The following is a 23903-nucleotide window of genomic DNA, read 5'->3' as shown; positions in this document are numbered from 1 at the left end:
TTTTCTCCAAGAAAAGATTTTTTAACCGTATAATTGTTAGGTGTAAGTACAAGTTTTTTTTTATTTTTTATTTTTTGTAATCGTATTTTTTCCTTGTTTTTTTTTTTTTTTTTTTAAATTTTTAAGACTTATTGTTCAGTCAAGTTCTTTTTGTGGCACTGTCCATTTGTACATCTCCAGGAGAAACCATAATTTACACACGATCTTTTTTAAAGTAAACATTTGTGTTTACAATTATTGCACCGCATTTTTGGGACAGCAATTTCTTCTGCTGACAATATGAGATTGTCTGCATCGGTTTTTTCTTTTCTTTTTCTAACATGTGTAGGGGACTAGGATATATAAATACCCCAATCCCGTTACAAGAGAATAATGAAACGAATGAGGAATTGAAGGAAACAAAGGCTCAGTTAATGGATAAGATAAACGTTGTTTATTTGCTATTGAAAGAAATGAATGTTTTAGTTATGATGTGTCCGAGCGTATGTAACCAATGCTCGTTGCAGGACTGGTGTTGTAGCAAAAAGGAGGAGATGTGTTTTCACCTCAAGTTCGGGTTACTATTGCTTGTTCCCGCGAGGGAAAAGAAACAAATGTTGTAGGAAAATTGAGAATGGTAGTTCAGCTTGTGTATGCATTGATCAGGAGTGACTTTTGTAGGGTATTATAATTAAACAAAGCGTACTTATCTTTTCAGACGACGGGGGGGTGGTAAGTGGCGGCCAGTTGTGGTACTTCGGTGATATGTATCAGGCTTTTAACTGGAGAGCGACGACTACATTTATCACCCTAGCAGCGCGGAGTTTTTTTCTCCTGTATTTTCTTCTTCTTTTTTTGTAGGTCCGGTGGAAGAATGTCCGTGCGTTCACTGACACAGCTGGGCGAAACTCTTTCCTTCTTTTTTTCTTCTTTCTGGTCCCCTCCTTTTATAGTCGTAAACCGGCTCCCAGCGGCTGTCATATTTTAGGCCTTTATTTTCGGCGGGGAGCTCTGCCATTGGTTCATAATTCTTTTTATGGTTTCTTATTTTTCTTTTTCCAAACGGAAGCGATGCGTGGAGCCATGTGCAAACGAAGATTTTTTTACTTTGTCTCTTATGCTGGAGACGTTAGCATCCGGTTGGCATGTTCCCACACACATCGCCACCCGAAATAGCGGAGCTATCTCGAGAGTGTCCGTGAGGAGTTTGGTGGATGGAGTAGTCCATCCTTTTTGCGGTGTGGAGTGGGGGAGCGAACATTTTGGAAAAGGACAGGTTTTTGTTCCTACCCCCTTTATATATAGTAGACGTGGTCCTTGTGTCTCGCAAAGCGAACGCGTCTACCTGAACGTGTTACCGTAGGTTCATTTGGTGAGTCTTCTATGTCCTGTGTTGGGGCGGACATGTCTCCTGGTGTAATGTCATCTGTTGTCATCAGTTCGGTGTGTGCATTGTTTGTGTTTCTGTTGTTATTAGAATTACTGAACTTGACTGGTTTTAGTCTTTCTACTGAGACTGTTTGTATATCTCCCGATGGCAGTTCAATTTGAAAGTGCTTGTTTTGCCTTTGGATGACCCTATGTGGTCCAGAGTATGGAGCTTCCAGTGGTTTTCGAATCCTATCCCTTCGAAGCCACACATGGGTTGCCGATTTTAGCTCTTCTGGTATGAATGCCTTTTGTGTTGTATGTAGCTGTCCTTCTGAGAGGAGAGCCATATCCAACTTTTGCATCTCTTTGGCCATTTTTCTTATGTCTTCTCCATGTAGATCTGGATTTTCTTGGCTCATTATTAGTTTTGGCAGTAGTAGTTGAGTCCCTGTAACTGCGGCAGCAGGGGAAAATCCTTGATCGTTAGGCACGTTTCTAATGCCGAGCAGTACGATTGGTAGTGCATCAAGCCAGCTCTGCTGTCGTGTCATGATTGCAGTCTTTAGGGTCCGGTGTAGCCTTTCGATTATTCCATTGGTTTTAGGATGATACGCCGTCGTGCGGAGTCTGTGGAATCCGATTATCGTGGATAAATCTTTGAACAGCTCACTCTCAAACTGGCTTCCTCGGTCTGTAACCACATGTAATGGAACTCCAAAACGGGAGATCCATATGGTTAAGAATGCTATTGCGATGGTAGAGGCAGATGTGTTCTGCAGAGGTGTGGCCTCCACCCATCTTGTTGCTCTGTCAATGCATGTCAATACATATCTGGCTGGAGATGTGTATACACCATCATATGTGGTGGCGGGTGGTAATGGTCCAATGATGTCGATATGTACTGTTTCGAATCTCCCAGATGGTAGGGAGAATGGTGTGGTTTCTGTTTTAGTGTGTCTGGAGATCTTATGTTGCTGGCATTGAAGACAGCCTTTAGCCCAATTTCGTATATTTCTGTCCATGTCTGGCCAAAAGTATCTGGATTTTATCAACTTGGTTGTTGGTGTTGGTCCTGGATGCGAGATGGTATGAAATGTGTCAAAAATGTTCCTGCGTAACAGTTCGGGTATGTACGGTCTGGGAGTGGGTGTTGATATGTCACACCAGATGGATGACCCTTGTAGTTCGTATGGCTTTAACTGACTTTCGTATTTACGGAGTTCATCGTCAGTTTTCTGTGCTTCGCAGATGGCTGGTAAATCGCAAGGATCAATGGTCACTGCGCATGTTGGTCGAGATAGGCAGTCAGCAACAATGTTGTCTTCTCCTCTGATATACAACACATCTACAACATATTCTGTGATGATTGACAGGTAACGTTGTTGTACATCAGATTTCATTGGTGTCTTTTTTTTAAATGCTAGGGACAGTGGTTTGTGATCGGAGAAGAGGGTCACATTCCTACCTTCTATTTGAGGTTTGAAATGCAATACCGCTTGGTATGCTGCTAATAGTTCTCTGTTAAAGGTGGAGTATTTCTTTTGGCTCTCCGATAACTTTCGTGAGTAGAATCCAATAGGTATCGACTCCCCATTTACTATCTGATTCAGTGCTGCTCCTACCGCGTAGTTGGAACTGTCTGTGACCAAGTGATATTGTGTGGCCTTCGGATCAGGATGTGTCAATGCGGATATTTCTGCTAGGATGGTTTTTATTTTTACAAATGCTTCTTTTTCGGGTGGGCCTAATTCCAGTGTTTTAGCTGCGGGATTGCGTTTAATGGCTTCCGTCAAAGGCAGTAGCACATCTGCAGCCTGTGGGATTAATCTTCTGTAGAAATTGACCATTCCCAGGAATCGCCGGAGCGATTTAGAGTCTGTTGGCTCTGGAAAATTTTTTATATCTTCCACTTTCTGTGCCGTTGGTGTAAGTCCTTCAGCACTTACATTGTAGCCCAGAAATTCAATGTTATCTCTGAAAAATTGGCACTTGTCAACAGAGATTTTAAGGTTGTTCTCTTCAAGAAGTAAGAGAACTTTTCCAAGGTCATGGTGGTGTTGTTCCTCAGACTCTGAAAACACCAGGATGTCATCGATGTATACGAAAACGCAGCCCACCTCCCTGAGTATGCTGTCCATAAATCTTTGGAAGGTTGAACTGCTATTTCGCAACCCGAAAGGCATAAATACATATTCAAAAAGGCCAAATGGTGTTATCACGGCAGTTTTTTCAATATCAGCCTTCTGAATGGGGATTTGATGATATGCTTGTAACAAATCAATCTTTGAGAATACTCTCTTTTTAAAAAGCTTGGCTCCGAGGCTGTTAATGTTTGGGATTGGGTATCTGTCTGGTCTTGTCAGGTGGTTCAGGTATCTGAAGTCACCACACACTCTCCATTTTCCGGGGGTTGATTTCGGAACTAGGTGTATTGGTGAGGACCATGGGGATTTTGATGGTCTTATTATTCCAGCCTTTAAGAGTTCTGTGAATTCTTGTTTTGCCACCTCATATTTCTCTTCGGACAGCTGTCGGACCTTGGCGTAAGTTGGGGCACTATCTCCAGTGTCTATGACATGGGTTACTCTTGTGTTAGATGCTGGACGTTGCTCTGTGCGTGGAGTGGTAAGCTTGGGGAATTTTTGGAGGAGAGACTGCATCGTTCCTGGTAGACTGTCATGGTTGTTTACCGTTATATTTTGTATCTGGGCTGTGACCCGTCCACCTTGTACATATCGGCGTGTTGTCTCATCCACCAGTTTACCATCGCTGCAATTCAAGATGAGACCGTAGTGCCGAAGAAAGTCTGCACCTAAAAGGGGGTTGACAGTGTCTGCGATCACAACTGTCCAAGGGTATGAACGGCGTAAACCTGGAATAATAATGTCCACTTGTATTTCCCCAAAGCATTTTATGGCATCTCCATTGGCCGATGACAAACGTACAGGTGTGGAATTGATGGTTATATCAGGTGCCAGACTGTGTGGTAGTATTGTAACAGAGGCACCTGTATCTATAATGAAATTTACTATATTTTGTCCGATTTTGGTGGCAACCTCAAATAGTTGCGAGTAGTCGGTTGCTGTTCCAACCCGCATTATAAGTTTCCCGAAGTTTGGTTAGGTTGCCTGACGGGTGATGATGGTCTTGATGTAGGTATTATTTTGCAGTTCGATTTTTGTGGCCATCTGCACCATGGTTTGCAGGTCCTCGATTTTTCCGCAAAGTACAAGTGCCCACGACAGATTTGGGGTTTCTGGTCCTCATAAAAGGGTCGTACATTACTGTGTGTTCTTGTAGCAATGTTGGTGGAAGCTAAATTTCCGTTGGCTCTTGGTGGTGGTGCGGTAACATTGTGCACATACTTGGGTCTCAGAAAAGGAACTATTTCATCCGCCAATGTACCCAATTCATATACAGAGGCATTTTTTACCGCTGCTATAACCGGGGTTATTTCGGTGGGAAGTGCTTGAATAAATTTGTGGCGCACGAGTTCCTCTCCCACACCTACTTTACTAGCTGTCGCCATCAGTTGCTGTAAATATGTGGACGGCTTTCCTGTCATAGCTGTGGTGCCAATAAGTCTGTTGAACAACTCAGGTTTTGATTGTTCATGCATATTTATCACCGCCTCTCTCAGTTGTGTATAACTTCTAGAAGCAATGATGGTGGTGGGTAGGTTTGAAATCAAATCAGGGGGAAGATTTGAGAGGACATGATAGAATCGTGTGGTCTCGTTGGATATGTTCCTCAGTTCGAATTGGGCTTCGCATATGGCGAACCACCCGTCCACAGCGGCATGCATGAATCCCGGTATCTTTACAGAGACTGCTGACACAGTATCCTCCATTTCGAAATTTGTGGGTTAAGCGTTTGGTGGTTGACAAAAATGTTTAATTTCTTAGCGGATTGCTGTTCGTCCTGTTGATATAGTTATACTTTTTTTTTTTTTTTTTTTTTTTTAATGGTTGGGAACCCGGAGGTTTATTTGGTTAATGACGGTCTTAATTAGAGCTGGTAGGATGTTTGTAGGTGTGTGTGGATGCCTCGTTCAACCTCATCCATTTCATTTAAATAAAGGGGTCACCATATTTGTAGGGGACTAGGATATATAAATACCCCAATCCCGTTACAAGAGAATAATGAAACGAATGAGGAATTGAAGGAAACAAAGGCTCAGTTAATGGATAAGATAAACGTTGTTTATTTGCTATTGAAAGAAATGAATGTTTTAGTTATGATGTGTCCGAGCGTATGTAACCAATGCTCGTTGCAGGACTGGTGTTGTAGCAAAAAGGAGGAGATGTGTTTTCACCTCAAGTTCAGGTTACTATTGCTTGTTCCCGCGAGGGAAAAGAAACAAATGTTGTAGGAAAATTGAGAATGGTAGTTCAGCTTGTGTATGCATTGATCAGGAGTGACTTTTGTAGGGTATTATAATTAAACAAAGCGTACTTATCTTTTCAGACGACGGGGGGGTGGTAAGTGGCGGCCAGTTGTGGTACTTCGGTGATATGTATCAGGCTTTTAACTGGAGAGCGACGACTACATTTATCACCCTAGCAGCGCAGAGTTTTTTTCTCCTGTATTTTCTTCTTCTTTTTTTGTAGGTCCGGTGGAAGAATGTCCGTGCGTTCACTGACACAGCTGGGCGAAACTCTTTCCTTCTTTTTTTCTTCTTTCTGGTCCCCTCCTTTTATAGTCGTAAACCGGCTCCCAGCGGCTGTCATATTTTAGGCCTTTATTTTCGGCGGGGAGCTCTGCCATTGGTTCATAATTCTTTTTATGGTTTCTTATTTTTCTTTTTCCAAACGGAAGCGATGCGTGGAGCCATGTGCAAACGAAGATTTTTTTACTTTGTCTCTTATGCTGGAGACGTTAGCATCCGGTTGGCATGTTCCCACACATGCATAGATTTACTTTCTTGCCTGCCATTTTTCTGTTTCGCGAGTTTGAAAATATATTTGTTTGTCAGCTTTTCTTTTTTTTTTTTTATTGGTTTAGTTGCTTTCTTCCAATTTGAATGTCGTCTGCTTCCATTTAGATAGCGCTTTTTCATTGGCTAATCAAACTCCCAAAAATTCAATTAAAAAAATAAATTAATAAATAAATAATAAGTAACTAATCAGAAAATAAAAAGTCACCCCCGCTCCCATAATATCACCTTAAAAATTATTAAAAACATAACAGAAAAAAATTAAATAAATAAAATAAAAAGCCGAGTTAGGGTTTCAACATTTGAACAACGCTCGGCTGACACCGATGATTGCCGGTCTTGCCCGAGAATTCGGGTCAAATTATGCAAGAGTTGTTGTTTTTTAGGTACTCATGCAGTGCACTAGTGATCCGTGCTGAAATAATAACGTTATTATTTAAAAAGTCATTCTTAACATGGGGAGAGGAGAGTGCTCACTGCTCTGTACCTATTCTGGTATACAATCGAATAAAAAAAAAACATAGCATAAAACTTTAATTAAACGTGGAAATAAGATTAAAAAAATAGCGCAGATCACTCTCTGCATTACTGCATTAGCACCTTTTTATTATTATTATTATTATTATTATTATTATTATTATTATTATTATTATTATTGTTGTTTGACATTGGTTGACTATCGTAACTCGTTACGGGATTGACCACTACAACCACCAAACTGTTTTAATCGCTCCGATACTAAAATAACTAAAATTAAACAAAGAAAAATGGTAAATATAATAAATGCGGAACTTGGAGATGTAACGTTGATTTTTAATTTCGTGAAATTAAAATAATTAAAGCTTTTACTTCTTTAAATCGTTTTAAAGGTCAACAAAGTAGTGATTAATAATATATATTTATACAATAAATAAATATAATTAATAAATTTATGAAAATTTTTCTGACAAATTGTCTGTCTTGAATTAAAAAAAAAGATCTTCTTGTGACGTCACATGGAACGATAAAAAAACTCGGAATTATAATTTATATATATATATATATATATATATATATATATATATATATATATATATATATATATATATTCAATATAAAAACTTAAAAATAACATATTCTATTTACTACGATGCACAAAATGAAGCAATATAGATAAACATTTATTTTTAATTGTTAGAATTATAAAATGCGACATCAAATCGGTTGACCTAATAATAACTAGCTTTGGGTTTGCGTCGCGTTCGCTTTTGGACGCGTAGGAGTTATTGGATATAAATCCCTGCTAGGAGTACAATGGTTCAATCGCTATTTGGTAATAATTTTGAATTTTATATTTAAAAAAAGCTTTAAATGTAAACTTTATTTATTAAAAACAAATCGTAAAATATATTTTTTTATAAGAATTTTACTTGTATAAATGATGGACTAATTTTTTTTTACTGGCGCACGAATATGGAAGGTTAAAAGTCAGTGTGAAGGAAGAGACGGACTTTTAAAAAAGAAAACAAAAAGAAAAGCGTGTAAGAGAGATAGTAGGAGGCAAGAGGTAAATAGGCCTTACTATAATGAGAGAGAGTTAGTTTGTACATAGTATGAAATGAGTGAGAGTGGTATGATGAGCGAAAGAGAGAGAGAGAGGTTATGAAAAGAAAGAATATTTAACGAGAGAGTGGGCAAAAAACATAAAATAAACAGTGTTACTCCTCGTCCTCCTCCTCCAACAACAACACGCCATCTTGGAATTTTTCTCTGTGTGGAATAATATTTCTCCCCGGAGCGGACACCTTTGGACACATATTATTTTTTTTTATTTCAAATTCAGTACGGTCTGTGGTTTGAGGGGGGGCGTCTGCTTTTTCGGTGAGTTTTTTATCTTCTTAAATACAGCCAATTGTTTATTTTAAAAATACTGAATAATTAGATCAGTTTCGCATATTGAATCCTAGATACGATTCCAATCTCTTTTCCTTTCTGTCATGACATTTTTGTTGGTCGTCTCTTGTCAAATATCGACATTATTTACATAAAATAAAGCAATTTGTTTACAATTATTACTTCTAAAATATGTCAAAAATCCTATATTCATTTAAGCATTAAAAAAAACATTGAAATTAATTAAGTTTTTTTTTTTCCCCCAATTATTTTAGACCGATCTTCTCGATAGTAATGGAAAAATGACTTATGTCATCCAAGTAAAAATGTCCTTTTTTATTTTTAATATGTCTAAATTTTTCTCTGAATAATACTTTTAAAATCCACTCGCATTTCTTTTTTTTTTTTTCTTTATCAATTTATATAAGCATTTCAATCATTCATAAAATCTATATTTACTTTTGGTCTTAAAACTTCCACCTTAGCAAACTCAAAACAATAAACTGATCCCCCATTATATGTCCATAAATATCATTTTTTTCTAAAAAAAAAAAAAACTTATGAAAAATGTGTTCATTTTACATAATTTAGATTTCTTTAATTTTTTCAAATAAACTTATTTTGTTTATTTTATAATTGTTTAAAAAATTGCTTGACACTTAAATGTTTTCGATTGCAAGAAAAGAATTGTTTAATTACAAAATAATTTCGAGAATATATTTAATTTTTTCTTTTGTAATGATTTAAATGACAGATTTTTTGAATTTTAAAAGGTGAAATTTACCCAACATTATTGTTCATTAGCCTTTCTCTGGAAGAGTTTCTTTATATCCCAAATTTATTCTTTAAGGAGTACTGTAAAAATTTAACCCTCTAATGGAGTACTTTAATTACTCCGAACTTGATCTACAGAATATCTTAAAAATACTCCAATTTTTTTTTCTGCAGGATGACTAAAAAAGCCAACCTTACCCTATTTAAGTATAAAACAAAAATCCACTTCTCCTTGCATGGTGTCTTATAAAAATACCTCCAACCTTGGTATGCAGGATGCCTTATAAAAATACACCCAAACTATTCTCTAGAGAAGTATGTAAAAATACCTACTGTCTTTTATATATTTTAAATAAATCATAAAAATAAAAGCTATTGAATTCAAAAGCTTACTTTGGTGTCGAGAGATCGATTTAAAAAAAATATTTTAATTGTCATGTTGGAAATAGTAATATACCCAAAAATTACGAAAATTTATCGAGTAAAAAAAATTAAAGTAACTTTTTTTTTTTTTTTTTTTTTTTTTTTTTGAAAATTGGGAAATTGCTTTTTCCCTATATGTGATCACCTTGAAGATTGCGAATACAGGGAGCATACTTATCTCCTATTCGCCACTTTAATGGCTTCTGATATTTGTTGTCTCTAGCAATACTTTTTTTTTTTTTTTAACTAAAAACCAGTTGTTTTAAAATAGTTGTTTTACTCGATGAATTTTTGTAATTTTTGTATATATTTTCGACATGACAATTTTCTTAAACATGTTGAAAAGAAAATCGACCTGTCGACTCTAAGCACCCTTACTTTAATTTAAAATGACAACAACACCCCTCCCTTAACTTGCATGGATTCCATATAAAAATAAACATTGTCAATAATTTTCCCCACAATTTATCTGTGCCTAAATCAAAACGTAGATTCCATGAACAAAGCTTCTTTCTTACAAGTGCGTGCTTGTGGGATTCTTCAGTTTGCCTGTTTCCCACCTGACTACAACTTTGATGACTAACATAAACAAATTCCTGATGAACCGCCCCCTTAAGACACTTTATCAAATTGATTACGACGATACTATCCCATTAATTACTGTACACGCAATAACCCTTATCTCCGAGTGGCTTCCGGGCCTTGATAAGTGATGACCTCCATGTAAAAGTGATTTTTTTTTTTTTTTTTTTTTTTTTTTTTTACAATAGACATCAAACCGAAAACTAGTAAAGAAACAAATATATAATACCAATTGTTATTGAAGATAAGTTACTCTTCTACCTACTTGAATACGTTTTGTGTGTGTGTGTTTTTACGGATTTTAAGTCTATTTAAAAGAAGTGCCGAATTTGTAAGTTAAACTGACAAGATGTCGTTATCGGAGTGCCAATAACTGCTCAAAACTCGAAAACTGAACAAAATACTAATAGAAATCCACCCAATATACAAACCCCATAATTCTTTTGTAGGTTTCCGACTATTTTTTTTAATTGTATTTGAAAGTTAATTTCCAAAAGGCAAAAAAAAAAAAAAACTATAATTCACAGCGACATTCGGAAGCTTGGGTCTATTTCAAAGATAAGTTCTAAGATATTGATTGAATTAAATTAAAAAGAAAAAAAGTAGTTTAATTAGCCCCCTCCAAAAAGCGAGATTCTAGCTTCGCAGAATCACAACAAACGAAAAATTGCCTATAAAAAGGCAAAAATAATTTTTTTTTTTTTTACACTATTGAAAACCATAACTTTAGTAAACGTGTTTTTCTTTAAATAAAATACATTTCCATAAAATTGAAACGAGTTCGTTCTATTCAATGATCATTATTTGATAAATACTGAAAATTTCATTAAAATTGGTTAATTTCCTGATTTTTGGTGAATTTTAAAAAGGAAAGTCAAAATGTTTACATTTCAGCTATTCATTTTGCATGTACTTTATATATATATATATATATATATATATATATATATATATTGGAATAAAGTTATTCCTTCAAAATATAATTTTAATTGAAAAATTTTAAACGTCTAACCCGTTTTAAATTTTTTTTTTTTTTTTTTTTTTTTTTTCAAGTCATATTCAAAATAAATAGCATATACAAGGTTCTTGAACTTGTTTCTATATATATATATATATATATATAATGTAAATTTATTTAAAAAATATTCAAAATTTACTAATTTTACAATGAACATAAAAATGCTTTGGAAAATTATTTTTAAAGTCAATCTTGAAAATTAAATATTTATATATTTTTGTAAATTAATTTAACTTAATACACAGATAAAAAAAATGAGTCTTTTTAACGATTATTAAAATAATATTCCAAATAAAGTATATTCAGGATGTTTACAGTTTTTTCAAGACTGTTTATTTTAGTCATACAATGCAACGTAAAAATCGTTCTGATAGGAACTCTCACCAGAAAAAAAAAATATTACTCCAAAAAGTTGATTCTATATCACGACAAAATTACAAGATCCATTGTTAAATACTTCGGTAAGATTTGAAAGATTTTCACATCAAATATGTAATCAGATTCTTTGCAATAGATTTGTTACATTCCTATGATCAAGATTTTATTCATCTTGCCAGGAGCCGGTCAGCGCGCCCGCGCCCTATCCAACCTTGATAGTTCAAAACCGGCTTCGAAATTTAGGTGATGCCTTAGGTGTATCAGAATTTTTTGGAAAATTTTGACACCCCTAACACAAAACTGCGAATAAAATATTTTTAAAAAAAACCTCGTAATTTCTCTTTTTTAAAGTGGGTTGTTTATTTTCTTTATGTAATATACTTCCAAGATAAACTATTAAAGTTTAAAAAAATAATAGAACTATTTTTTTTTTTAAAGTGTCTGCGCGCGTTCATGCAGCCATATTTTTTTTTTTTTACGTAATGAAATCAATTGAATTTTACGAGTTAAATTTTTTTCAATTTTTAAACTTTAAAAATCTATCAATTTTTTTTTTTTTTTTTTTATTGGTTCAAGATATTTTCAGGTTCAATGTGAAATTTTATTCTCCTTCAAATAAACCGAATATAATATTCTAGACAAGCGTTTGTTTTTTTGTTTTTTTAATACAACCACTCTCCCATTTTGAAAAGTCTATTAAAATGAAAAAAATTCATTTTCTCACCTCAAATTTATATATCACAAATTGAAGATAAAAGATCACTATATAAAATAAGCTAATTTAAAACAAAAATTTTTTGCAAATTTACCTGTAAAGCCTAACGTTTAAACCCTTTTTTTTTTTTTTTTTTTAATTCACATTGACCTTTTTGCATTTTTTTTTAAGTGAAACCTTATAATCTTGTTCAGAAAATTTCGTATAATTACAAATTTTTCTATTAAATCAATATTTTTTTTTAGATATTTAAAAACAAAAATTTACTCCATAAAGAAGAAATAAAATATATTAAATCAGAAACTCATTTCTTTAAGAATAAATCTGTCGAGTGTGTGTTTTTTTTTTTTTTTTTTTTTTTTTTTTTTTTTTTTTTTTTATCGGCTAAAACTGGTAAGTGTAATGGGATCATTTTCAACTACGGTGGCCCATATTTACTAACGTTTGTTTACAGCACGCAATAGAAAGAGACATTAATTCTGGCGCTTAAAGCCACCTAAGATGTCAACTAGAAGAAAAGTAGACATTTGTCTCCCTTTATTTCAACTGTGAAAAATATCTGATGTCGCATTTTTTTTTTTTTTAATGCTTGCTTAAAAAAGTATCTTATTTAAAAAGTACATGGAATATAAAATATAAATATGGATAAACTCTTAACAATGGAGAATGAAAGTACCCATTGATTAGTATTTTTTATAGGTAAGTGATTTTTTTGGAATGTATATACATATTATCGAAGTCAAAATTCGTTGATTTTTAAAGAAAACTGATCTTAAAAAATAAATGTTGCATAATTTGCTATTAAACCTGTTTTTTTTTTACTTTGGTCTTTGCTCCTTTAATTGAAAAAAAGGGGCTTTAATTACATTTTTCAAGTAGTCATAAGCTTCGAAAGATAGGTCAAATTAAAGTTTTTATCACGCATTTTTAATGGCGATTTCTGACACTGCTATGCCTAGGCACCTCCAAAAGTCACCACAGAATTACCCGTATGTAAGACGATGTAACTTTATTATAAATTAATATTATCAATATAACTTGTACGATTTAAAAGAAGGGCAAAATAAATTAATTTTTTAATTTTTCATCGTACGAAAATAATGAAATTTCCAGATGAAAATCATGTTTACATAACGTTTAAAATAACGTTCCCATGTAGTAGGCATTCCGAACGTTAAAACATACCTGTGTTTAATAAATCAAGCAAAAATCAACAATGGTCAGATTTTCGTGAAATTTTCGATACTTATCCATTTTAGAATGAAATTACATATAAAATGCAGTTTCCATAAAATATACGTGGGTAAATAATTTTTAGTGCGTGTCCCCCACCCCAATTTATTTTTTCTAAATTTGAACAAAATATATTTAAATCTATCGAAATTTCTATTATGAAACATAAGTAAAACATTTTTTTTTTAATTTGAATACACGTATTGAACAAAAACTTACCTTGAATTAAAAAATTTCTATAAATTTTTTTTTTTTTTTTTTTTAATAGCGGGGTTTTTTCTAATTAATATACTATGATCGTCAAAAACAAAAAAAACTTCCTAAAAATTTATTAATTTTTAAAAAATTAAAACGATTAAAATTCCATTATTTCAAAGTTCCGTTACAACATAGATTTTTAACTGTTTATATTTTAAAATATTAAGTTTTAAGATAAACATGACTCTTGCCAAGTATTTTATTGCCAAGTTAAAACCGATTTAAAAATATTATTGCACAAATATTAGACATTTTATATACCACCCACATATTTTGTTTGTCTTTTTTACCGAACAAAAGTATGGAAGCCGGTAGTTAACCAATATTATAAAACCGTATTTGATATTTAATATACAGATATAATATTATTAATCATTAAACTGTGTAAATCTTAAAACCTAACAAAATTATAGCAAAGATTAATTATTAATTGTAATTTGAAGAAGATAAAGGTTTTAAAAAATCATTAAGTCGCTTCTGCTTTTCTATAGTTAACACAAGTCTGACGTTTCGGAATCATGCGTTCCTTTTTTTTTCAAATCGTTTTGGCAATGCCTAGATGCCATGTTCTCTTCCCTGTAACCTCTTTCCCACAGAAGAGACATTGCGAGTCTGTCTCTGCTCTATCGTTATTTCTATTGTAAGAGCTCGACTGAACTTCAATCTATGGTTCTGCCTCGCCAAACTTTCACAAAAAGAAAACGCTCGACTATTTACGACCACTATAAACGACCCCCTCACTTTTTATCCGTGCCTAAATCTAAACGCAGCTTTCATAAACATTGTTCATTGCGTTTTACATATGCTCTTATTGTTAATCAGTTTCACTGTGAAAAGTTTTTCTTCTCATGGAAAGTATATGCAAAAACATTTTTACACACCAACTCAACTAGCAGTGTCAGAAGTCGCCATTAAAAATGCGTGGTAAAAACTTGAATAATTAGACTTACTATATTTCGAAGCTTATAATTACTTGAAAAATGTAATTTAAACCCTAATTATTTTTTTCAATGAAAGGAGCAAAGACCAAATTTAAAAATAACAGGTTTAATAGCAAAATATGCAATATTTTTTGTTTATTTATTTATTTTTTTTAAATCCGTTTTCTTTAAAAGATTTCAAGAAAATCAACGAATTTTAACTTGATATATATATTCCAAAAAATCGTTTGCCTATAAAAATACTAATCAATGGGTACTTCCATTCTTCATTAAGAATTTATCTTTATATTTTATATTCCATGTACTTTTTTAATAAAAGAATTTTTAAGCAAGCATTCAAAAATACCGCGACTTTAAATTGACATATCAGGTGGTCAGTGGTCACAGAGTGGGTTTGTCTTCCTTTCTTCGAGTTGAGAACTACGGTGGCCTAAAAGCGCCATAAATATTTCTGACATGTTTGCTGTCAACTAAAGTTAGTAAATATGGGTCACCGTAGGTGAAAAATGATCATATTCACTCATAAGTAAGTTTACTTTTATAAACAAACCCCTCGACAAATTTTCCTGTTTTTTATTCTCTTAAAGAAATACATGAGTTTTTGATTTTAAATATTTTATTTCTTCTTTAGGAAATGAGTTTTTTTAAATATCTAAAATAAAACATTGAATGAAATAGAAAAAAATTCTAGTAAGTGCTTAATATTTACTAGACAATATTTTCGAAATATGAGGTTCCACTTAAAAAAAAAATCAACATGGTTTTAAAAAAAGATTTTAAACTTTTGACTGTCAAAACTATTTTTTAATTAGATTATTTTATTTATTGATCTTTTTATCTTCAATATGTGATATATAAACCTGAGGTGAGAAAATTTTCATTTTAATAGACATTTCAATATGGGGTGGGGGGTTAAAAAATGTTTGTCTAGAATATTATATTCAATTTATTGGAAAGAGCATAAAATTACACATTAAACCTGAAAATATCTTAAAAATTGAACCAATAGAAAAATTTTTATAGATTTTTAAATTGAAAAATAACTCATAAAATTCAATTTTTTTCATTACGTAGAAAAAATGGCTGCATGAGCGCGCGCATGCACTTTGTAAACACTGTTTTGTTTTGTGTTTTTTTTTTTTTTGTTTAATAAAAAATATTTCTATTTTTCAAAAAACTTTGGAAATATATTCCATAAATTAAACAAACCATTTTAAAAAGAGAAATTACGAGTTTTGTATATTTTATTCGCAGTTTAGTGTTAAGGGTGTCAAAAATTCCCAAAAACTTCAGACGTGGACAGGTTGAAAAAAAAAATTGAGTTGTCTTGTATCCATAAAAATTTCTGTATGATATGTTTGTCATTCATTTAAAATTGTATCTCGATTTAATGCTAAATAAGAGATTCTGAACTTGAAGGAAATAGATTTGGAATTCTCAAACGTAGAACAATCAATCAGTTGTCTTTGCAGGTGTGCTTTATTATATATATATTATACCGGGAAGTGTAAGTTCTTGTTCTCTTGCCTTATTTCCAGCTCCCCCAGAAGGTACTCTGGCTTAGATAAAACAAAAAAAACAAAAAACAAAAAAAAAACAATACCTCAGTCTACGAGGATTTCTCATTCACTGACGAAGACAAAATGAATGACACTTGCTCCGAGATCAAACTAAAAAAATCGGTATTTTTTCAGATTAGGTACACCTTCACAATTTTCTTTTAAATGGCAAGTTTTAGAAGTTTTCGACTATGCTGAATACGAAAATCGCATTGAAATTTTGCAGAAATAAGTAGTTATCGAGATATAAAAAGTTGTATTATGCATTGTATTGTTTGGCGGCCATTTTTTTTTTTTTTTTTTTTTTTTACGCTCGTGCACTCGTGCAGTGTCATTCATAGATGAGTAGATTTGTTTATGGCGCGCGCGAACGTGCGTAAAAAAGATGGCCGCCAAAGAATATAATGCATAATGCAACTTTTTATATCTCGATAACTACTTATTTCTGCAAAATTTCTGTGCGATTTTCGTATTCAGCATTTAAAAGAATTGTGGAGGTGGACCTGATCTGAAAAAATCAAGCGATTGTAGTCTTGAGGTGGGCGATCGTCGTGTGTTGTGTATGTGTACATGTATCTCTTTTTCCCATCATAAATGTAAAAATAAAAATGCTCCCTCTTCTATATCTCATTAAAAAAAAAAAAAAAGAATGTTTTTTTTTTATTTATTTTTTTTTTTCATCAGATTTATAAACTTTTCTATTTAAATCTTTCCTGAACTGAAATTTCACCCACCCTTGTCAGCTCAGAAAATGACATAGTTGACTCCTTTTTTATAGTCGAACAATGGGTGGGGGTGGGGGGGTCTGTAAATGACCTGTTTCGGTGTGTACTTGTGTGTGCCCACCCGATTTTTTTCATTTTATTTCCCTCCTAAATTCCTGCCCATTGTGTTAACATGAACACTTTCTCTTACATATATTTACTTATCTCGAATAACATGCAATATCATTTTCAGGTCGAAATCTGAAAAGTATTTTTAATCGAATTAAAAAAAAATGCTTTTGTTAAATTCACCTTCAACATATTTCCTTATTGTATAAATTAAATCTAATGCATTTCGTTATATTGGATACTGTTGAAGAAAAAACAAGCACTCATTTACGTTCTTTTTATTACTATAAAAATGATCCTAGAATGTAAATCCATGCATTTAACCCGATTTCCTTTGGGGATGAAACACAATTCTCTATAGCATTAAAGAAATATTTCAAGCGACAGTTTAGTATTTCAACTCGCTTTTAGATTTCCAAGTCACAACATAAACACATGTCCGCCATTTTTTTTCTCTATTACAAATAGATTAAAATGGTAGACTATATTGTGATCCTTCGAAATTAATTTTGAAACCTTTAAACTGCCAAACAGGAAGTACTTTATGAAGTATTGTTTATTACTGCTTCTTGAAGGAACATCTTTTCTCACGCCCCTCCGTCATATTAGTCACTAAATAATTTAACTCACTGTAGTTGTAGTTACCTGAATTTTTTTTTTTTTGGGGGGGGGGGGGGAATCGTTTGTGTGTTTTTTTTTCTCCCCCCCCCCCGGAATAAATATTAGTATAAACAAATAAAATATCGATACTTAAACGCACACGATATGTTGCCTGATAAGAAATAGTTGGTGGGCATTAATCCCACAGAACCTGTCGTGTTATGTCATATTAAGATTTCAGAGATTATAACAATAATAGCATGTAATTGATAATTGTTAATTAGAAGTAAAAAAAATATAAAAAAAATTCTGTTCGAAAATCTTCCTTTCTTAAAGGGGTGGGATTGGGGGGGTACAAGTCTATGCGAGATTGCAGGAGGGGGGGGTCTATCACGTGATATTCTCTCTTCTCGGCTCGCCTTCTCAATCTCACTCGATGGCAAGGAAGGGAGGAGTAGAGAATTTTAACACCCGTGCGTATCGCTCTAGATCGAGGTGAGTACTACTTGCTAGTTGCTTTATAGTAGCAGCAACTTGTAGTCGTCCCCTTTCTAGTTTTTCTTAAATTCACTTGTTTTTAGGAGAACTAGTTATTAGTTTATTCCTATGAAATATTTAGTTAACACCGATATTGTATCTTTTCAGTCGGATTTTAAAATATCTTACATTTTGGTATTTGTAAGGAATGAGCACTCACGGAATTTCAGTTCTGGAGTCGCATCCGGAAATCGCAGTCGGAAAGCCATTTGAGGGTTGTTATATATATAATCCTTACTGTTTTTTTTTGGGGGGGGGGTCCATGACATTCAACTCGTAAACTGCTTTGACCATTTCTAGGACTGCTTTTTAATTCTGTAAACACATGAAACTGAAATCCCTATTCCTTCTAAATAGCTAAATCTTTAGCAAGGCATTTCGATTTGCGACTTTTATGGCGTATTTTTTTAAAAAAAAAAAATAAAATAAAACAAATGATTTGGCGGACCTGAACGAGCTCCCTCCCTCAGCCGTAAAATTATTATCGTCGATAACGTTTAACTTTAGCAGGAAAAAATATATTTAAAAATTTATTTAATGACTTTTAACGGGGGGGGGGGGGCTCACTTTTAAATTATAAGGTTCTATTAAATTTTTCTTTTACACCACAAAAATAGCTTAATAAGTTTTGCTGATTGACCGAAGAAATTTAAAAGAACGTTATAATTTAAGTGATCTTCCATGTCATTAAATAAACGCCCCCTCCCCTTTTAATATGAAAGTTGTCTGTTATCTGCGATATTCCGCAGAAAAAAATATAAGAAAACGTGAAAAGGAATTAATTTTACAGCAAGGGGTGAAGTTCGTTCAGGTTGCCATGATTTGTCTTTTAAAAATTTTAAACCAGACTTTTCTTCCTACGATCAAAGTGTAGTACTTATGTCGGATGAGGGGAAATCCATCTCTATTGCGGTCGTTTATTTATTTTACATTGAAAATCCACTTTGTCTAATTTTTGGAGTCAAGTAAATGAGGAAAGTTTCCAAACTTTATGTAAATATTGAAAAAAAAAATTATTCACCTAATTTTGTGGCCAGGTAACATTTATGGGTTGAATTAAAATTTGGCATTTTATTTTTTTTTGCACGCAGTTAAAAATTAAATGTTGTTTCTTAACGTTATTATATATTTAAGATTTTATAGTAGATGACTTTCCTACATAAATTTAACGTAAAATAATCGCTTTTTTTTTTTTTTTTTTTTTTAAATTTAAGTGGAAGCACAGAATAGTTACAAAACACCCTCCCCTTTCCCATGTTAAGAACGAATTTCAAAATATTATTTCAGAACGATAACAGAAGTGCATAAGCAGGTGTCAGAATGTTGTGAATTTTTGACACTCCTCAATACAAACCTGCAAATAAAATGTAAAAAAAAACTCGTAATTTCTCTTTTTAAGGTGGGTTGTTTATTTTCTTTATGGAATATACTTCCAAAATAAACTATTAAAGTTGTATAAAAAAAATAGAAATTTTTTTTTATTTTTTAAGACAGTGTTTACAAAGTGCCTGCGTGCGTTCATGCAGCCTTTTTTTTTCTACGTAATGAAATCAATTGAATTTTACGAGTTAAATTTATTTGGATTTTTTTTTTTTTTTTCACTTTAAAAATCTATCAAAATTCGGGTTTGTTTTGCTGTACACATAGATTCGAAAACGTTGTCCAAAAACAAATATATAACAAATGTTATCAAAGGCAAGATAAGTTACTTTTCTACCCAACTGGATAATTTTTTAGTGTTTTTATTTAATATAACATGTTTATTCAGTTCGACAAACAGTGTTTACCGATATGTGTTGGAAAATTCAAAATGACGCCGCGAACTCTCTGCTGAACACGGAACATTGGGGAAAATGGGTTAAAAATAAAAAAAAATATATACAAAATACTGTTAGAAACTAGCGCAATATATGTTACCGTGACATACGCTGACATATATTTGGTGGAGTTTTAACAGTATGTGCTTTAGTTTTTTTATTTTTAACTCATTTTCCCAAACTTACCGTGTTTAGCAGAGAGTTCGGCGCCATTTTGAATTTTCCAACGCATCGGTAAACACTGGATGTTTTTCGAGCTGAATAAACATTTTACATTAAATAAAAACGCAAACATAAAAAAAATTATCCAGTTAGGTTGAAAATTAACTTATCTTGCCTTTGATAACATTTATTTGTTATATATTTGTTTTTTGACAACTTTTCCGAATCTGTGTATACAAACCCCAAAATTCTTCTATTGGTTCAATTTTTACGATATTTTTAGGTTCAATGGAAAATTTTATGCTCTTTCCAATAAACCAATATAATATTCTAGACAAGCGTTTTTTTTTTTGTTTTTTTTTTTTTTAATTCACCCGCCCCCTCCCCCTCATTTTGAAATGTCTATTAAAATGAAAATAATTTTCTTACCTCAGATTTATATATCACAAATTGGAGATAAAAGATCAATAAATAAAATAAGCTAATTTAAAACAAAAAAGAACAGTTATTTGCATATTTACCTGTAAGTCCAAAGTTTTAAACCTTTCTTTTATTTTTTTTTATTTTTTTAAGTGAAATTTATATTGTCCAGAAAATTTCGTACAATTACAATTTTTTCTATTTTATTCGATATTTTATTTTATTTTTTTAGATATAAAAAAAAAAAAAAATCACTCCATAAAGAAATAAAATAAAATCAAAAACTCATGTATTTCTTTGCTAGAAGGGAAAAAAATCGAAAATTGGTCGAGTGGTTTGCGTTTAATCGGCAAAAACTGATGAGTAAAAGTGACCATTTTTTTTATATACGGTAACCCATACCAACCAACTTTATTGACTTCAAATATCTAATTACTAAGGGGAGATAAATGTTTGATTCTTCATATAGTTACTATCGAGATTACTTTTAAAATGTATTTGGTCTAATGTGTTGCTTTTACGTTTTGGAAATAATTATTTATGTCCCTTTGAGGCATCCATATTTGACAACTTGAAAGATCGAAGAAACACCGTTGGCTAATGGCGGATAACGAATTGCGAAAACGTGGTTTTCTGGGACCCTTGCTTTAAAAAAACCCTTTTATTTGAAAAGTACATGGAATATAAAATATAAATATGGACAAATTCTTATAAACGAAGAATGGAAGCACCCATTGCTTAGTATTTTTTTATAGGTAAGTGATTTTTTTTGGCATTTATATATTAGATTTAGATTAAGTTGGATTTCGTAAAATCTTTTTTAAAGAAAACTGATGAAAAAACTATTGTATATTTTTCGATTAAACCTTTTATTTTGAAATTTGGTCTTAGCTCATTTTATTGAAAAAAAAAATTAGGGATTGAAATTACATTTTCATTTTGTTATAAGCTTCAAAACATCGAGAGTCTAATCAAATGTTTATTCACTACTTTGAAGTGCCCTACTTTTTTCGTTTTCTTGCCTAATTCAAAAAAAAAAAAATCGTATTCGTTTTTCTTTTCTTACATTGTTTAAAAAGTTAAGCCATTGCCAGTAGAAGCTATACAAGTCGGGTGGAGAGGCATTAACAAGTTGCATTCGTTCGCCACTTTCTGTTGCATGGGCAAACTTGTGCGTTCGATATTTATTTGGGTATCGTTTATGGTGGCGCTCGAACGTTGAGGGAGGGGGACAAATCACAGCCAGAGAGAGCGCATATATTCATTGAACTAGTGTTTCCAAATCACGAAGAAAAACTTTCATTTACGCACTGTTTTCCACAAATACTTTTGGAATTTGGAAATAATTATAAAATTTGCAAAAAAAAATGGTCGGTAAATTTTTTTTTTTTTTTTTCCTTTTTTCTTAATGAAAAAGATAAGCAATTGCTTACAGTTTTTGTTTACATTAAGAAATGAGTGATCATTTTATCTTACCTTTGTATAAATAATCTTCAGGTACCTCCAACACGCGACAGATACCATTTAAAAGAAACTCAAATTAAATTAGTAATAATTTTCTTTTTAATTTCACCGGACGTAAATAATGAAAACTAGTGTTTACATTATCGACGCCTTAAAGCAGTGTCCTTATGTAGCGATCATTTCGAAGATTCGTGTTTAAAAAATCTAGCAAAGATCAAATTAAAAAAAAAATTGGTCAGATTTTTATTAAATTTTCGATACTTATTCATTTTTTTATTTAATTTAGCAGTTTTCGTTAAATATGTGGAGGGGAAAATATTTATTTTCATGTTACCTAAACTAAAAAAAAAAAAAAAAATCATAAAAATTGCAGCCCTTTATAAAGTGGGAGAGTTTAAATAATAAAATGTTATATATTATGCATTTAAAAAATGGACATAAAATCAATTTTATGTTTTAAAAAAAAATCCATTTCTCAATATTATCTCAATCTTAATTGAATTACAACAAAAAAATTTTTTTAAATAATTGATTTTTAACAGATTTAAATAGAATAAAATTCCAATATTCCGTGATATGAAGTTTTAAATATAATTTTTTTTCTTTTTACGAAGAGTTTCTAATTTAGAAAAATATATCCATACAATATAAAAAATGACTATTCGCAATTTTAAAATGGCAAATTCAACAACTTAAAATTAAGATTTTTATTTCTATGTGTGTGTGTGGGGGGGGGGTCAACTTAATTTAGTGCCTATTTCCATAAAAATGTACAGAGGCCTCTAACAAAATTAACACAATAAACAATAACAAAATAACGTTACTTCTTGTTCAATGTAGCTTTTTTTGTGCATTTGTAAAAATCATACAAAGTTAGACACAAAATGCTGACGTCACTGATATTGCGTAAAAAGTTGATTTTACACAAGAATTTGGAAATGCCTAATTATTCTTCACTATAAAATCTACAATATTGATGCCAAAAATAGTGGGTAAAAAAATCGCCTAAATTTTAAAGATCAAGTAATGTGTTATGGTTTGATATACATCTAAACAAAACTAAAGAAAAACACCAATCTCTCATCTACTGCCCTATATAATTATAATAGTGGGAATGTGGATTTTCTGTATGTTTTATGCAGGTTATTTCGTCGAACAAACATTTTTTTTTCTGAAGAAACCCATAGGAAGGTTAAAAAAATTCTTTCCAATATTGCATAGACAAAAAAGTAACATCTCTATGAAATTAACTTTTTGTAACCTTTTGAAAAAACAACCTTCATTTTTTTTTTATCTTTGATTTATTTTTATTTATTTTTTAATAAGGGTCCATTTTGGAGATGAATGAATCCACCTTTAGAATATGGTATTAGTATGGTGGCTCTCCTCGTTCTGACTTCCAGACTCTTTGACTGATTTGACATTTAATTTCCTTCCATTTTTGTGTTATTTTCTGGTGGCCTTAAAGTAAAGAGTAACTTTAATTGGATTCGCATCTCCAGACATGCAATAATTATCACTTCCTACACTGATGGTTGCATAGGCATGAAATCTTAGTGTACTGTTAGGAGTGTCAGAATTCGCCATTAAAAAAGGAGTGATTATGTAGACTCACTATCTTTTGAAGTTTATAATATGAACAATGTAATTTAAACCCTAATTTTTTTTCAATAAAAGGAGCAAAGACCAAACTTTAAAATAATAAAAGGTTTTATCGAAATATATACAATATTTTTGTTTTTTTAATCAATTTTCTTTAAAAAAAAAAAAAAAATTTCACAATTCAACAAATTTTAACTTAATCTAAATATAATGAATATATATAAATTCAAAAATCATTTACCTATATAAAATATTAATCAATGGATACTTCCATTCTTCATTTATAAGAATTTGTCCATATCTATATTTTATATTCCATGTATTTTTTAAATGAGTTTTTTTTAAACAACTATTTGAAAAGGCCGCCATTACATAAGCATTAACTGGTGTTAGCGAAGCAGTGTTTCTTCCTGTTTTGAAATATGGATA

General features: G+C 31.8%; 2 protein-coding genes across 3 annotated transcripts in view; one reads left to right on the top strand and one right to left on the bottom strand.

Moving 5' to 3' along the window:
- Window positions 1-4447: 4447 nt before the first annotated feature.
- Window positions 4448-5200, bottom strand: LOC145268605 (uncharacterized). Its single transcript, XM_080124055.1, has one exon. The coding sequence runs from the start codon at window positions 5198-5200 to the stop codon at window positions 4448-4450; it is 753 nt and encodes a 250-aa protein (XP_079980181.1).
- Window positions 5201-7772: 2572 nt separating this feature from the next.
- LOC145268757 (catenin beta-like) overlaps window positions 7773-23903 on the top strand; it is a 126053-nt gene continuing 109922 nt past the window's right edge. Inside the window, exon 1 of one of the 2 annotated variants that reach the window (XM_080124354.1) lies at window positions 7773-8146. The gene's annotated coding sequence lies outside the window, so the exon portion shown is untranslated. Of the gene's footprint in view, window positions 8147-17884; window positions 17968-23903 lie in introns of those variants that run through there. The other variant, XM_080124355.1, reaches the window with a different exon arrangement.

The sequence above is a fragment of the Euprymna scolopes genome, chromosome 44, assembly GCF_053919585.1.
Source record: "Euprymna scolopes isolate OS-2025 chromosome 44, ASM5391958v1, whole genome shotgun sequence".
Lineage (NCBI taxonomy): Eukaryota > Metazoa > Mollusca > Cephalopoda > Sepiida > Sepiolidae > Euprymna > Euprymna scolopes.
The sequence above is the reverse complement of the archived record's forward strand: the minus strand, read 5'-3'. Positions and strand labels throughout refer to the sequence as shown.

Coding starts and splice junctions, on each gene's coding strand:
- LOC145268605 (XM_080124055.1), bottom strand. CDS start 5,200: ATGGAGGATACTGTGTCAGCAGTCTCTGTAAAGATACCGGGATTCATG.